Genomic DNA, 17,932 nt, shown 5'->3' with positions numbered 1-17,932 from the left:
GGCAACAACATTATCGCATTACATGGCTCAGCAGTTTCCTACTCACCCACATGCGAATCAACCCCCTTGCCTCACTGCACTGTGTAGTCAGGCCAAAGCAATAGCAACTGCTGCAGCCAAGTGGGTTTCTGGCAGAGAGACCAAATGTACCAGACTTGCACCTGTCACAGTGGACACCTTCCACATTAACCTGGAAGACAGAAAACATTAAAAAAAAAAAAAAACAAAATCCACAAGCTTTATTTCAAGGTAGTAATAAGAAAATCATACAGTAATGATAATAACAGAGTGCAGATAGAAAGAATTGTAAGGAAGTATTCAAGGAACTTTCCAGCGTATTATCATGTGTGTATGCAAACACATACAATGGCTGTAATTGAGGCATTTGCACTTGTATCCACTGAGTAGCTCTGAGCAATGGATGCTGGCTTCATACTGCAGTTGTCAGCACAGAAAAATCAAATGGCACTTTGGGTGTGACATGCTCAATAATTGATTGATAAGAAAAAATATGTCCTTCTGAAACTGCCAGGGTTAATCAAGCCTTTTGTTTAATAGGAATTAGCTTTGACAAGTTAGAATGTTTAAGATACATTATTAAATGTTCTTGGTGAGAAACATATTTTAATGGAAACAGTGTAGAGAAAAGCTTTCCCCTCTTTGTGATTGTTTTCCACATCACTGAACAGTATTAACAAGTCTGAAATGTTTCACTGTTGTAATGTCAGTGACTCTATTTTCATTTTTCAATTAGTCCAAATAAAAAGCTATACCAGATAGGGCCAAATACACAATAATTTATGCATAGCCTTTTAAAACCATTTTCACACAGAGACCAAGTTATTTAAAAAAACCCCAAAAACCCCAATATTTTTTTTTTTCTCTTGAGAGTAATGTGAAGAAGTCAATCTAAAAAACAAATTCAACTTTCCAAAGCTTATACAGGAAACCAGCATTATCCCTGAGGATTTGCCATTTTTAACCCTAATTTCCACATGTAACTCTATCAGCAAATGTGCCTACGCTGTATTTAGCTTAGATTTTGTTGCTTTTTGTCAGGGCTAACAAAGGGGCTCCTGAGCCTTTGAAAGCTTATTTCTGCAGCTATAACAGCAGGTTTAAATGGGAATGATTACCATTTTATAAAAATCTAGCTTCTTCCATATACAACTCTTTCAAAAAAGTGTGACAAAAGGTTAACCACCCCTAGATTTAAACTCAATTTTAAATTCTAGAAAAAAAAAATCTGCTGATTTAATTCAGTATTGTCGATTTTCTGTCATAAATTACAATTTTTACTTTACTTGCATATTGTTTCATCTCATTTTCAGTTTCTTATCATTAATCATCAGCTAAATATATACTGTTAATTTGCACTCACAGAAACAGAAAAGTAAGTGTATTAGCCTTAAAAGAATCAACAAAGAAAATTTCTGTTTAAAAAAAGCCATAACTCCCCATTCTTTCCACTTAGTGCTTACAAGAGCTACAAGACAGACATTGACATACTAGACCTGATCAAGAAAAGGGGAACCAAGATGGTTAGAGGGGTTGGAGCACATCATGCACCAGGAGAGGCTGAAAGAATTGAGATACTTCTATTTTTCCATTTCAGAGGTTGACATAGGACAAATAACACTGATCACCATGCTGAATTTTATTCAGATGCTCCATGTGATCAGCTCACTCACTTCAGTATTCTTATGGTATCACCAATCAAATGTGAAATAGAGCATGATATTTTCTGTTCAAATACCAGAAAAATGGGAGGGTGGTCAAGCAGTTTGCAAAAAGAGGTCGTGAAATCCCCATCCTTGGAAATACTTCCTCAGGAGTATCTTTCAAACAAGATGCTGGACTAGATGACCTCCACAGGTCCTTTCCAATCTAATTTGTTCTATAGTTTCTCCACTGAGTTTATCCTTTGAACTCAGAAGGAAGTAACAGGTGCCTATTTAACAAAAGAATTACCTGGCAATTCAATAATTTAAATTCATCCTTCCATTTTATTAGCTCTTTGTGTCAGTACAGTCCCTGAAAAAGAATGAATCAAAAAAACAGAAGGAATCTCTAGAGGTCACTTTTAAAAACCTCCTCCTTGAAGAGGGACTATCACCAATAGCAGATCAGGTTACCCATGCCTCTTTCTAGCCAGTTCTTGAAAACCTCCAGGAATAGGGATTTCACAACCTTTCGAGATAATCTGTTCCAGTGTTGCATAACCCTCCTAGTGATTTTTTTTTTTTTCCTCATGTACAACCCAAAACTCCCAAGCTGCCATTTGCAGCTGTTGTCCCTTGTCACATCATTTTCTACTACCAGAAAGGACTTGACTCCATCAACTACTCTTTGAAGTGGCTGTAGGCTGCAACTGCACTTTCTCTTAGACTCTATTTTTGCAGAATAAGAGTCTAGCTCTGTCAGTATATTCTTACAGATCATTTTCTCTAAGTCTCTTTTCAGCCTTTCTCTGGATCCTCTCCAGTTTCTCAACAACACTCTTGAATCAGGTCCTAAAACTGGATGCCATTTCCAAGTGCAGTCTCACTAGCACTGAGTAAAGGGGAATAAAGACTCTCATCTGCTGGTCATGCTCTTCATGATGTCCTACCTTGCAGCTGCATTGGCCAGTATGATCAGTGTTTCCAGCTCAGTAGGCAGGTTGCCTTATTTATGAGAGTACATTGTTGGGTTATATTCAGTTTGCCAGTCCCCAAAGCCCGTATATGCTTTTCAGCAGCATTACCACTCAGACTTTTTCCTCCCAAACTGTACTGATTCTTGAGGTTATTCCACTCCAGTTCATGACCTTTCTGTTTTCCCAAGCATCAAGCTTTTCAAGGACCCTCTAGACTGTAGTTCTACTGTTCAGTATGTCAAACTACCTCCTCCAAATCAGCAATATTCTCAAATTTGCTGATGGTGAATTCTGTCATCTGTGTCTGGGGATACTCCGGGGTACTCTGCTTGCTGACTACCAACTGCGTGGCAAACCACTGATTATTGCCCTTTAATCCCAGTAATCCAGTCAATTTTCAAACCACAAAATTGTGCTGTTCTTCCAAGAACAATTTCAAATAAGAATGCTGTGGGTGATAATGCCAGAAGTCTTTGCTTTAGTGATCTTGTATTGGATGCAGTCTACTCCAAAGAACAGATTCTACTGCAGCGAATTCTACTCATAAAACAATCAATACTGACTCCCTCTGAGTCAATGTACCATAAAGAACTAGCACTGTGGCATACTGTTATTACTGATGTGTTTGCTTTTAATTTGCCAAATATCTGAACAAAACCTGTACTGAGTGGGGTTAAACTGGCAACTGTTCTGTAATAACAGGAAGAAATACAAGGTAAGAAGAGAGCCTAAGAGGATGCCATCTTGGCAAGTGTTAGTGTGTGAAAAAGCAACTGATAAGCAATAACTCTTTCTTTATGTTAGACTCCTCCCACAGCACTTAGCAAATGTACTACGAAGACCAATGAAATTTGTCTGCATGTATTGTTGGAACAGGCAAGTACCAATGTCAGTGAATTTTGGAATAAACTTCTCAACAACTATAAGATCAGTTTACAACCTTCGTTGTCCTACCTTGCAGCTGCATTGGCCAGTATGGTCAACACATGAGCACTTCCCCAACTCTGTGTCACAGCTCTGTGGATCAGTCCCTGTCAGGAAGCACTGACAAGCAGCACAACGCGGATAATTCCAGTAACCCAACCTGCACTCAGTGCATTTATCCCCAGAGAATTCTGGGCGGCAGAAGCAACAGCCCGTATTTAAGTCACACTGAGAACTTAGGGCTCCAATGAGGCTGCACTCACAGGGCTAAAAAGGAGAGAAACAGAGAGAAAATTGCAATTGTGCTTCTGAAAAAAAAACCCCAAAACCCAACAACAAAGCAACTCACCTCTTTCATGTATCTATAAATAAAGTACAGCAGTGAATTTCCACTGTCCAAAGGTTGGATTGTAAGTATAGGCATTTATCTTTATTCAAAAAGGGTAAAGCAATTACACTAAATACATTTTCAACACTGTTTTCTTTTTGAACAGATATTACTTACCACTGAGAAGTTAGGCAGTAAAATCAAATAAATCTAAAAGGGTCAAGGACACTGGGATACTTCGCAGACAAAATTAACTTAAAAACTGTAAGTGCTGTCTGAATAGTGCTTTCTGTGTAAACCCTCTGCAGGACATGTTCAGACCACTTTGTTAAAACTGGAATTGTTCAGGGGCTGTGGTCCCAGTGGAATCTAGTTCAATGTTTATTAATCATCCATCAGACAGGTAACTATCTTCTTTGTACAAATAGGAACCTTAGATGACAGTAATTTACACGGTAAGGGATAGAGATTTAGTCATGTGATGTACTGGAAAGTAAACTTCCTCATAAAATGAGACTTGCGCTGGCAGGTAAGGATAGAAATAGGTGATTTGCCACAGGGTCTAGATATTGGATATACAAGTAAGTGGCAGGGAAAGCTGCAGGCTTCCAAAGAACAGAAGAATCTCTCAGTGCTATTACTGTGACTGTACTGCAAAGCTAGCACAGGACATTTGCTGCGATCACTAGCGTGACCAGAATCTCATATGGAGAAGTTCAGCTTGCAGAAGCAAACTCAGTGCCAGTAGTACAGGTTACCACAGTAACTGACATGGATAGGCTTGGTAAAATTAAGGGCACAAAGCTGAAAAAGAGAGGAGGAAAATACAGATTCAGTTTCTACACAAAACTGTTTTTTACATGAATGCTTACAGCACCTTTCTTCTGATCTGAAAAGACCATTTATAAAGAAGGTGACTATATACAGGAAACACTCAAATTCAGTCTTTACTGAATGTCAGAGAAACTATTTATCTACCAGTTAAATGTTAGACTGCTAGACTACTACATAACCTAAGAAATAAAACCTTCTGACAGAAGGAACCTTATTCTTCAAGATACCTTTGAACATAAAGCTTAGAAAGCAAATTGTTCACCATACACTGAAATATCTTGGTGTGCAGTATCAAAACCTAAATTACAATCAGATGTTATGTTTGTTCTGCAAGCAAGCAGTTTTATGCAATGCTCTCTATTCCCCTGAATTATGACAGCCCTGGAAATTTTCTACAAAGAGTGTGAGCAGGAGACTCACATTTCACTTTGCAGAAATTAGTTGCAACAATCTGAAAGAGATGTGGGCTGATAGATCATTATTAATTTAGATGGTGCCATGGAACTGTCATACTAATGCGCTCACATAAAAGACAATCAGAGAATATACTCCAGAGCTCAAAGAGAGGTCTTCAACCTCATTAGGCTGGTTTCAGAAGCCAAGAGTCTGTATCACAGCAGCACAGCAGAGGTTTCACAAGAGGAGTTTTCCATACGTACAAAAAAGAAATCATTCTTGATAATTAGTTTGCAGCCTGAGCTACATGACAAACAGCCTTTTAAGAAAGAGCATTAATGGTGTATGACCACGTTCAGACAAGACACAGTGTTTTGGAGTAATTGCAGCAGTAGTATAAATCCCTCATCATCAATGAGAACAGCAGAGAGGAGAAGACATTTGAACTTTGCAGAACAGTCACTGTCACCAGTTTTCAACCTTAACCAACTCCTGCTCCCCTTAACTCAAGAGTAGGACATTAACAACAGCTTTCACGGCCTCTTTGACATACTAACATTGTTCTCCTATTTCTTCTCTGTTCTTCCCTTCAGATTTGTTTTTAATTCTTTGTCAAACATTGGAATAAGGATTTAAAGGCTAATGAGAAGAACATAGGAAAAAAGTGCATTTTACAGCTCAGGTGGCTGTTTCTTTTCTTCTTTTCTTCACTGTCTCTTATGCACAAGTTGAAGCCCTTCTCAAGTAAACTCCAAATACAAATTCCCAGTGGTATCACAATTATGGCCAAAGTAAATTTGTTCTCCGAAGGCACTGTCCTATATACATTGTACAAAACACTGTGGTAATCTCAATCACTATAAATGCAGCTATAATAAAAGAAATCAGGCTCAAGCAGGACACTGCCTCAGCATGACAGCAATATAAACAGGGCGTTTGGTGTTACAGGCTGCATACCTGAGACAGAGGATCTGTAGTGCTCAATAACAGATCACCAACACTTACACCACAGTCTGACAAGAAAACTCACAATGCAGAGACAAACCATGATTTACAACTTAAAATTGTGTTCTAGCTACAAATTACTGTATTTACCCCATGGGAAAGAAGTAACACACACAGAGAAAATAGAGATCCACTCACCTTGCAGCCGCTGACAATGTCATGGCCCCAGTAATTTGGTGCACATTTGTCACACATCTCTCCAACAGTATTGGGAGGGCAGATACAGTGGCCACTGACAGGATCGCAGTTATTACCAAAACGTGAACACTCACAGGCTTCATGGGAGATAGAAAAAAATAAAGCAGAGGAAAATTTATCCCTATATGTGACACCTGGAAAGTGGACCCTCACAGGGTTAGGATCATTCCACCGAAGCTCTTACTGTACAGTGAATTTGCAGTTAGCTGCAGACACAGTGGGGCAGGAAAGGTAGGGTAAACCCAGAAAAACCAAAACCAGGAGCAATGCAGCAACACAGGTTAACTGAGGTTGAAGTAACTACCACGAGAACAAAATGGGAAAAATAAAGGCACCGACTGCAGAGCTGTAGAGACTTCTGAGATGGTGCATTTATGTAACATAGCTGCAGGAGTATCACTGTACAATTTCTGGGCCCACGCTGTCGCATGCAAGAAGCCACCTGACTGCCTCTGAGTCCTCTACACAGGGAAACTGCAGCATGTTTAACCTCTTCCACCAATCTGAGCCAACCTCCTGAAATTTCTGCTGCTGTCAACAGACTTTCCTTAAAGGGCAAAAAAAGTGTTTCAGTTTCTTTCTCCCATTCCTTTTTTTCAGATTACATGTATTCTGCCTTGGAAGACATGAACAACGTGCCTCTTCATAGGAAACTGGGATTCTTTGCAGATTTTATTCAATTAAAAATACTTTGGTTTCGGAAGTGGTTCCAAAAATGGTCTTTTCTCTTAAAGCATTATTAAGTGTACAACTCATTGGTGACAAATGCATATTCAAGGTATGTAAGTGATAAGTAGTTATGGGGCACAAGACACCTAACTGCTTGGAGGAGCAGAACTGGTGCGTGGTTGTTTTTATATGAAGCATCAACATTTCCCCTGAGGTCAGAGCAAGAGCATCACAAGCAAACTATGACTCTGAGTGATAATATGTTCCTTGGGGTGTTTAGAGGGCAGTGTAATGTAACATTCATCATTGAGGGCTGTATTTATGGTCACTGCCTTTACTGTATGAAATCCTTTAATTCAGAGTAAAACTACAAAATAAAAAATGTGCAAAGATAGAACATATATCTATAGTTCGAATAACAGGTGACCTTTATTTTTCCCCATCAATGCTTTCACAATAAGGTAACTGATGCAAAGAAGATAGTAAGTTTTGCCTCCATCATGCCAGGAACAAGATGTTTTGCATGCTACATAAAATCTTTTGACACACTGAATTGAAGATGTTTCAGAATAGATCTCTCATTGGGAGACTGAGGCTTTCGGATGTGACAGCTCTTCTATGAGCTTCCACTTTTTGCACAAAATTGGTTCAAAAGGCATGGAGGGGAAGAAAGTGATACACCAATTTATTTTTTTTTCATTTTTACTTTTATCATTATTAAAAAGATGATGGAAAAAAATACAACACATTTGTTGCAAGCAACAGTGAAATAGCAATCTCTTTTGTATCTTTGCTGCTAGAATGTCAACACTAACTGATGATGCTTTAGGAGGGTTTTTTTAGGCTTTATGGGTTTTTATTGCACAAGAAAAAAAAATCAAATTATATTCCTTTTGGATAAATGCTAGATAAAAGAGGTCCAATATTTTATTTGATACTTAACTGTCACTATGGAATTCATTTCTGTGCACTTTCTTCCTAGCAGAATTTGATATACTTCTATTAAATTTCTGATTTTCTCTGTGATTCATAATTCTTTTTTTTTTTCTTTTTTTTTTTTTAATCATTTGAAGGAATACATAAAAAAGTCTACTAAAAATAAGTTGGAAAAAACCCAGCATTTTGAAAACAGAATTCCTCCCTATCTGTTTTACTAACTTTGGAACCTTTAATAATCTGAATAACATCTTTAGCTGTTGCAGCTATTTAAAATATTTGATGACCACAGGCAGATACATTTCTGTTTAAAATATTGCTTGAATTTACACTGCTTTCCCACTTCATCACTGTTCCTTAAACTCTCTCATTTTAAGTTTGCCAAGAGAGCAGTTAAAATTTTTATGTGAAATATTGTTAATTGCCCTTTCATTTTCTTTCCCCAACTGTATGAAATTTAAAACATTTTGTAGTATTTCACAATACTGATGTGCTTTTAAACTGTGAAATGTTAGAATAAGAGACTAATCATGAAGACAAACTACAATATTTTTGCCCTCCATACCCATGCATCTGCTAAGGGCTTTAGGACCTCAGTTTATTTCAAGCTCTCTCATCAGTGAGCCTGTGAACCAATCTTTCCCTCTTCCAAGGTGCCAACGTGTTTGCATTCTTCAAGGCAGTAAATGTTTTCTGAGCCCTTCCTTCCCATGGGAAACAATACCATAATGTTTTAAAATATGATCTATATTCCAGCCTGGCTCAAGGTTTATCAACACGACAGGTGAAATTTAATTTTGCTGCATAGATGGGGGTCTTGAGGTCTCAATGCTCCTTCCATTAAGAAAGGGAGCAAAAAAGGCAGAGAGCTAGGCTTGCCACTTCTGCCATTCTGGATGGAAAAGGAAGAAGAATAGGATACCAGGCATGGTGATTTCTGCTTCTAGAAGGAATGCAGTTTATGCCTGAAGAATAATAGCAGCAATACCCTTGGCTTTATAGCACTCTGCCATCAGCAAAGAATGCTGCAGAGCCATCGCCATCCCAGCAGCCAGCCACACTAGACAGCTATCTAAGTCTCAGGTGATCATGCCTAAATGAGTCTTACGAGACCTTAAAAAAACCAGTTCTATTAGCAAAGATGGATATTTCCCTGTGAAAAGACTGATCGATTATTAGGTTCTTTTGGACATAGCCGTTTATACTGCTTTAAGGACAGGAAGCATCCATTTCAGTGTTTGACCTAATGTCCAAAAGGACAAATGTAAATGTAAAGAAGTGGCTAGGTATATTTATACCTGATGCTAGAGTTTCAGCAAGTGGAAAAGCATACTTTTTGTGTGTTTACACAAGGGACACAGTAGAGAATTTTATCTGAAGACCTTGTGATACCCAAAAAGTATACAAATAAGCGAGATCCTAAAAATCACTGTATATAAATCTATTAAAAAACGATCAACCATGTAAGGACAGTTAAAGTGTTTGGGATAAAACTAGAAGCAAAGGGATTTTTTTTTTTTTTTTTCCATTCACATCTCTTACATCCCTTTAAGCTGATGCAATTTGGCAAGCACTTTAATCAGCGTTTTACGATACTCTTACCATAACTAGATTATAGGAACTTCATGGAAAACTTTCTGGTAGAAATTATGTAGAGAAAAGGACATTCTTCTTCCTTCTAAATGTAGTAGATTAGCCACAAACTGACCTTAAAATAGCAGGAATTGCTCGAGTCTTGCCAATCTGATTTACAGGGCTGTCTATTAAAATACCTTCCTGTCAGGAAAATTTGTTAGACAATCCAGAACCAGCCAAACTAGAATCTTAGTAATAAATGAATAAACAAATAAATAAATCTGCAATTGGCTGCAAAGAATTTACATACGAGTACAGCCTCCTTCTTCAAAGTTGTAAAATCCATGAGCACAGCGGTCACACTTCTTTCCTGTCACTCCAGGCTGGCAATAACACTGTCCATCTCCATTGCAGTCGAAGGACTTGGAACCAAAAGAGTTGCAGTTGCAGGGAACACATCCTCTTGAAGACTGTAAACCAAATGTTTCAGGCTGACACAGAGAGGGGAAGAACAGTTAGTACACAGAATGATTACCAGGAGAAAAGAGGAAAATCTGAGAGTGTAGGGAGATTAGGGTGGTTCTTTCTTCTTCACTGAAATACTACTCTTAACAGATGGAATTGTAGGGGTAAAACACTGGGGCAAGGACAGAGAACACCTTACACAACTAAAAAAAGAGTAATGATTTCAAAACGTTACCTCATGCTGTAATGAATGTTCTGCGATGTAATGCATTTCCTATGAGGTTGTGTTTCCATAAGTACCATTCCCACAAGAAATGGGCCATATATATATATATATTCTATGTCTGGGTTCTAAGATTATGTCAGGCAGAGTTTGTTTCTAACAGAATGAATTTAAATTCTCAGCTATGAATGGAGATTGATTCAACTGGAAAGTCTCTGAAGAACTAGATTTTATCTCCTCTGACCAGAGGCAACGCCTGTATACAGTATTCTGTAACTTGAGGGCATTTCTTTTTAAATATATATAGGAATAACTTTAGGAAAACATAGATATAATGTATTTGTGTACATTACAAGCAAATAATGGGAATTATCTATTTTTAAGATAAAACCCGTCTGGGTTAGGTCTAAGACTAAGAGAGAAGTAATTAGTGAGCCTCTCTTTCTCTTCTATTTTTTGCTTTTTTGCACTCAATACTGTAAAGTTCCTACAGAACCACAACAGATGTCATCAACTACAGTGATAACTTTCCTCCAAAACTTCACTAGTGGAGCGCAAAAAGTATACTTGTAAAGAAGGGAAGACGCATGCTCATTTGTATACTGTAATGTGGCCTTCTGCAGGAAGCTTTTAACCAACAGACCCCACGGGTTTTGCTGCACAAGGTAACACAGGCTCCTGGAAGCAAACTCGACTTGATACTGAAATTCTGAACTCAGTTTTGAGCTGGAGTAACTTAAAATGGGAGTACTTTTCTACCTTTTTTCAGGTATGAGGATTTTCAGAGAATATTGAAACCCAAATCATATTACTAACTTTACTTAACATTGATATTACAGTATTTCCTAGTAAAAATCTATCAGAGACTTTGCTAGAAAAGAAAAATGTTAAAAATTAGATATTAGGAAGATCACTGCTAATGAATATAAATGAAACAAAGTAGAAAATATTTACTTTTACAATGTACTACTGTGTGACCCAGGTATGTGGTGTGAGATTTTTACCTAGTATACATCAGTACAGATTTTTCAAATCAGTGGAGCTGCACTGACTTACATTTTACATGGATTTGTTTTACAGTGGAACCCCTAACATCTTGTGTAGGTGAATTCCCAGAGACTTCATCAGGTTTCCATGTAAAAGTCCTGAAATCTGACCTCTGAGGTTAGTACTGAAGTTCTGCATTCCCATAGAGAAACTGCTGATAGGTATCAGAATACAGGACCACATCTATGGTCAGAATGTGGCCTGAAGAATCATGTGAACCTAAGGAAATGCTTGATTATACATATAATAAAGAATTACACTGATTTTAATTTCAGAATTCTATATTGAAATGTTCTGCAAATTACATATTTCTGCATGAAAAAAACATGGTATGTCAGAAAGAAATACTCAAACTCATGCAATTAAGGTTCAATTAAATATACTGACTATTTCTAAAGATTTCTCTTCCACAGGAAGAAACACACAGAAATGTTAATATGCCAAAATGTCAGGACAGACATTCAGATTAATGCAGTGAAGTAACCAATGCACAGCATGCATCTCAGTTCTCAATAGAAAGTTTGATAGGATCTAATAAATCCTGTTTATAAGGGCGAAAACCACAATAAGTCTGATACTAACACCACACTGCGTGAAGGAAGATTGCTAGCATGCTGGGTTGTATTCTGTGATGGGCTCTGCACAGCGAAAGACATTTTGATCAGTCATGCAAACCCCAAGGTGGACCCCTAAGTTAAGCCCTCAGCGAAGCTTGTTTACACACAGAAATTCTAAGAACCACATTTACTGAACAAGAGCTAAGACCCTGGATGGCAGTGAGGAAATATGATGAATTTTCTGACTGTTATTATTCTGTGTCCCTGTATCAGTGTAGGTCGAGTGTCTGTGTGGACAACACAGTTATGTAATATATGTTAAATTGGTAAAAGCTCATGTTCTCCAAGGGAATCCATATGAGCAAATACGGCATGGATCCCAGAGTCTGGCTGAGGAGGAAAAACACTGTCAGGTATTTTTCAAACATGGTGTGATAAGTGTGGTGGTTTTGAGTTGCAAAAAGCCCAACATCCCCAAAGCACTGCTCTACTAGAAGCAGTTGCACCATAATTACTTTGTTTTAGGAAATAAGTTGATTTGTTGGTATGTGATAAACAATGAACACTTCTGTCAATTTGGGCATTACATTCAAATTATGAGCACTACATCTGGTTAAAAATGGCTCAGATAACTTGTCATATTCACTAACGGGAACTTTTAACACCAGTTATGTTTGATATTTTAAGATTAAATCTTAACTCTTTGCCTCTGGGGCTGTTTCTTCTCGCAAACTCCTTAAGCTTTTGGCTCTTGAATTGTTAGAAGAGGAAGTTTGATCCTGCTGAAGGCCATGAAAATCCTACTGATTCCACTGATGTATGTACACCACCCATACATTTTGTGCATACTGCTGTTGATGGTGCTGCTTTTGGGCTTATTCCAGTATTTGACTTCTGGCCTGTATTGTCATTCATGCTATGAGAAGCCTTAGGAGCAAGGAAGTATCCTAAAAGGCTGCCTCTGTATTCTGAGCTTGTCTGTTTCCTGGTAATTTTGTACCTTGTAGCACATGTATTTAAAAAAAATTTAAAAAGCTTGCGGTAGCTCCAAACACAAGCGAATATGAGATTTTAGGCCATGCAATGCACACAGTTTCTGATTACCAGAGTAGCAGGCCGGTAAGCACCCCGTGGGCACCCACTGGCACTGCTGATGCCCCATCTCCGAGGGGAGACTCGGATCTGCTGACTGCTTCGTGCATTTTCTTTCAATTTAGGCACCTGTCTGCTGATTTCACAGTGTCTGCCCATGAATCCTGATTTGCAGATACATCTTCCTGACACATCACATTGCAGTGACATGGATCCTAAAGCACTGCAGCCACAGGGTATACAAAACAGCTTTTCTGGGGCCCAGAAGTAAGTGGGCTTTAAGAATGAAAATAAACACTGTTAGAAAGTGAAGATAATGAAACTACGTGACATAAAAGAGTACAGGAATAAAGACAGTAGTAAACAAATATTAATTCCAATCAACTGCCAATATTGTATTAAGAAACGAGATATTTGCTGTGTATGTTATGCAGTCTTCAAATTCAATTGATACCAACGATTTTTCTTTGAATGGACTCTTAAATACTATTGAAAACAGAGTCAGAGCAAACCAGTTCAGAAATTCTGCAGTTTTACAGGGTGAATGTGATCCGTGTGATTTCTACAGAATTATTTATGTGCTTTAAATTACACACATGTGGAGGTGTTCTGAGGACACAGGTGTAACCCATGGGTCCTCACGCTGAACTAGAGAAATGTGCAGCCAGCTATAACATACTCCATAGCAGCCTGAAGACAACTCTGTGAAAATTTATGAAACACTGGTTTTTGCTGTGATTTATGAGACAGCAAAACAATGTCAAGGCAAAAGACACTTTCACCGAAAAAGAATAGATTATTTGGACAAAACAAGAAGAAACCCTAAGAAAAAACCATAAAAGCAGAACATTCACAGCAGAAGTAGCATCCTGCTTTTTTTGAATATCAGATGTTATCAGACATTTTGCAACTTTTGTCAGAGGGATTATTCCCTAGAGTCACAATATTTTTAACTAATTTATTTACATCAAACATTCAGTATATAAGGTGTGTATACCATATATAATAAGGTGTATATACCATATATAAAAATGTACTTATATGGACAGGGAGGTTTAAAATAAATTCATTATATGCAAATGCACTGTTCTGTGTTTTGCTCCGGAAAACCTTTAGAAAACATTTAAAACCCAACCATTTTACCTTTCTGTGCATAAGAATGGATATGACAAACAGGGAAGAAAGTTGAAAGGAAACTGTGTCTTCTCACTCACCTTGCAGGTGTCACACCGGCGCCCGATCACATTGGCTTTACACTCGCACTGTCCCGTCCGAGTGTCACAGATCTCTGAAAAGGAGCCATTGATGTGACAGTGACAGGCTGCAGAGGAAGAAGAAGGAGCTGTTATTGTGCTCCCTAAAGCTAAATTTAATAGCCAGATCTTTACAGTGCAGCTTTTGCCACCCTGGGAAATCCAAGAAGGCAGGCCTGAGTAAAGCAGGAAGGTGTCACTTCCATAGTGTGAAAACACCCATTAACTTACCCATATTAATGTGGAATTTTGATTCAAATTATTGCAGTAAGAAATTTTGCCTCAAGTTCATAAACAACTTGTTTTATATGCTCCTCTCAGAACAAAACAGGATGTTTAGGGCTCACTACTGAGTACGTGCCCCAAAACATGGGAGTGGGCAGAGCGGCACTGAGAGGGAAAAAAACCTGTACCGATACAGGGTGTGTAGGGGATATAGTTATGGCAGGTGGGAGAGTTACTGCTCCGCACGCTGGTCCTGCCACCCTGGAGTCCAGCCTGTATTAATGCAGTAGGCAGGAAATGTTGGTAGGCTGAGGACCCACTATGGGAGCGGTAACCTCCTCAACCCCCCAAGAGGTGCTCTTCACAGGCAGCACCCTGACATACAGCTGAAAAAGAGACCAAGAATTATCTGCTATCATGACTTTCTAGGACCTCTGTCTTAGCAACAGCATCACAGTTCCCAGAGGAAATCATAGAATCATTCAGATTGGAAAAGACCCTTGGAAATGTAACCCAACTGACCAGCCTAACTCATCACAACACTTTCTTAAGGATTTAAAATGGCCAGGAAAAGAAACTGTTGTTCCTTGAGGAAAATAACAATGTTTCTGGCTTCTAAATTCTTATATTTTAGAAGAGAAATTTTGGGGAAACTTTCTATCACCTTTATGTTCTTCAATCACAGTTCTTCTGGCATGCAAGCATTAGGAAAAAATCCCTTTAGCACAAACAGTAGAGAAGAGGGATGTGATTGCTGTCACAGGGCCTATAACCATGCAGTCACCAATTCCATCAGCATGAGCTGGCTCCTGCACGTCCTTTCCCCCCCCCCCCCCCCCCACCCCCCCGAGGGGAATGAAACCACATCTCTGTAATGATTATCAATCTACTCTGTAAACCTGAGCTCCAGTCCATGTTTTTGCCTTCCTACAGTGCCTTGACTGTATGTGTTTTTTTCCTCAATGTGGCAGCTTCATTTTAAGAAACACTTGAGAGTTCCAACAGTGAGCACATGCTGGTCACATACTTGCATGTCACAAGGTGCCATTTGAGACAAAGCAGTTCTATTTTTTCTATGTATAGACTATTACAACAGGAGCATCCTCATTACTTTATTGGACTTGCTAATTTACAATTTTCAATTGTAAATTGAAAGAATGTGTTGGTTTTTTCTCCCTCCTTCTGAGATATTCTGCAAAATTGCTTCTTTTAACTGAAAGTGACTTTATGGCTTGCCAGTCTCTTCATGGCATTACTTCTCAAATGTTTCCAAAGACTTCCAATATTGTGGAATAAGTAACAAAAATATGTTGGACTCTCATATCAGTCTGGTAACACCTTCAGAGGTTTTGATCTCTTTCTGTTTTGTAAGATATTTTTAAAATGTAAACATTTAAAAACACTTCTGCTGTAATTGTCACTGCTTCTCTTTTTCACTAATTTTTCAACACGGAATCCTTAATTTACCTTTCATCCTGTATACAGCCCTCTCCTTTACCATAATATTTATTTTTTTAAAAACTGCCGACACTCCAAACTGTACACAGTGATGAGTATCACATATATGCTTTGAGTATCTTTCTGATTAAAATGGTCAGCAGTGAAAGGTGATGCAAAAGCTCAGACTCAAAAGAACCACAATTTTCAATGCAAATTAATGGTATTACTTCACCAACCTTTCATACAGACCTCAAAAACCAAAGTCAGTCTTATTTGAATTGTTTTGTGTATCAGGCATATGACACAACAAGGATCAAAATAGAAAATTTACGCTGGTTTGTCCTATTTATATTATATATTACTGCAAATGGCATACTGTGTATTCTTAACTCAGCCACAGATGACTGAGTGCAACGCATTGGTAAGGCAGAATTTGGAAGTCAAGACTTTGATTGTTTTTCTTGGCTCTGGCAGTATGTACATACAGAAGAAACATACAGTTGGGGCTACTCATCTAATAAATGCAGCTTATCAGATTGAGTAACAGTTTATGTTACCTAAAACCTTTGCATTCATTCACCTCTACTGGGAAAATTAGCTATTGTCCAAACCTCCAAATGATTGCTATAACACAATACAGCCTGTCAGAGAAATTTATCTTCCTTTCTCCCAAAATGACACCGGTCAAGACCCTTCATTCTCTCCAGATTTATATACAGAATTGAGTGTGTATTTATAATAAGCCTACACACTTACTCTCCTCTAACAGTAGTACCTATGCACTGGCACACAGGCACGCTTGAATATTCTCTTTAACCTCACATCTCTTAGCTCTGTTACCACCAGCACAACCTCCAGATATTTGTTTCAGCATACCAAAATTCAACCTACTAGAATCAAATCAAATAAGCCTATGACATTTGCTCATTGTTCTTAGATTTAGGATTTTGTACAGATACACCAAGAAATTCAGAGCCGCTATAGTGATATAAAGTTGTACTGTCATTTGAAATGGTTAATGCACACAACAACAGCACTGCACTGAGAAAGAGCAAGAAACATTTCAAACAATAATTTGAAAGCAAAATTCATGCTTTGCAATACTCCTGGATTTGGCTTTTTAATAAGGAATGAAATTGAAAACAACAAAGCAAAGGCACAGTCCCTCTGATATTGTAGCTGCAGGGCAAACTTCATGAAAGTCTGCAAAGGAAATAAAAAAATCATTTGCAAAAAAGAAAATGCACATGGAAGACGGAGAGTAGATGAATACAAGGTAACTATGAACACAAGGCTATGAATACATTAGAAGGTTCATGTCAGTGATACTAACAACAAAAGCAAAGCCTGTATTTCTACATTAAATATGTATTTAATACTTTTTTTTTAATTGTATGTTTTCTCATATTAGATCTCTTTCTCATGGAGTTGCCTCTACGGTAAATAAGTTCAAAGCAACAGTCCTATCGATGCCTCAGGAATGGTGACAAGCTACTGGAAGCTATGATTTTTGAAATACACTTCTTTTTTAAAATCACATTACACACTTACATGACATCATTCATCTTAAACTGCTAACTTGTGCAGAGAATATATGTGATTGTCCAATTTTATCCAGCATTGCATAAAGTAGGTACAGAAGGCATCTACAAAGGTATATGTCTTCATGATTTTACATATATCAGTTTTTATTAGCCTTAGCTGAGAAACCTGATGATGATCTGCATCTCACTGGCTCCCATGCAGTCTTAGGTGGTCCAACAGAACTTAATATTCTCACTGTCAAACTGCAAGCCTCCAATAGAGCAAATCCTGGAAATGAATGCCAGTGGCTCAGATTTTTGTGCTTGAAACATGTACTGCAGAAGTGGTTCTTGTGTTCCTACATGCACAGCAGTAAGACAGTGGCCCAGATCTTTTACTTGCATAATTTTATCCTGATATAAACACCTTTGTACTCAGCAGAGTTGCTCTGAGTTTATTCCAATGAATCAAAAAGGATTAAATCCTTGTGACAGTGAAATAAAGTCCTCTGCTCTCTCAGGACAGTTTATAACCTGTTTTATTCCATTCCTCAGAATGGGGTAGAAGGGTATGTGAAGAATGTTTTTAAGTTAAAAGCACTTG

At 38.1% G+C, this 17,932-nt stretch overlaps 1 protein-coding gene across 2 annotated transcripts in view; it reads right to left on the bottom strand.

The window, feature by feature from the left end:
- LAMA2 (laminin subunit alpha 2) overlaps positions 1–17,932 on the bottom strand; it is a 383,623-nt gene that overhangs the window by 119,429 nt on the left and 246,262 nt on the right. Inside the window, exons 20-25 of one of the 2 annotated variants that reach the window (XM_074896288.1) lie at positions 14,102–14,208; positions 12,900–13,163; positions 9,814–9,994; positions 6,264–6,400; positions 3,593–3,829; positions 47–190 (exon numbers count right to left, since the gene is read on the bottom strand). In XM_074896288.1, coding sequence (XP_074752389.1) covers positions 47–190; positions 3,593–3,829; positions 6,264–6,400; positions 9,814–9,994; positions 12,900–13,163; positions 14,102–14,208 — 1,070 coding nt within the window. The remainder of the gene's footprint in view (positions 1–46; positions 191–3,592; positions 3,830–6,263; positions 6,401–9,813; positions 9,995–12,899; positions 13,164–14,101; positions 14,209–17,932) is intronic. The other variant, XM_074896289.1, reaches the window with a different exon arrangement.

The sequence above is a fragment of the Athene noctua genome, chromosome 1 (assembly GCF_965140245.1).
Source record: "Athene noctua chromosome 1, bAthNoc1.hap1.1, whole genome shotgun sequence".
NCBI classification, from domain to species: Eukaryota; Metazoa; Chordata; class Aves; order Strigiformes; family Strigidae; genus Athene; species Athene noctua.
Note: the sequence above shows the minus strand (reverse complement) of the source record. Positions and strands in the feature narration are given on the sequence as shown.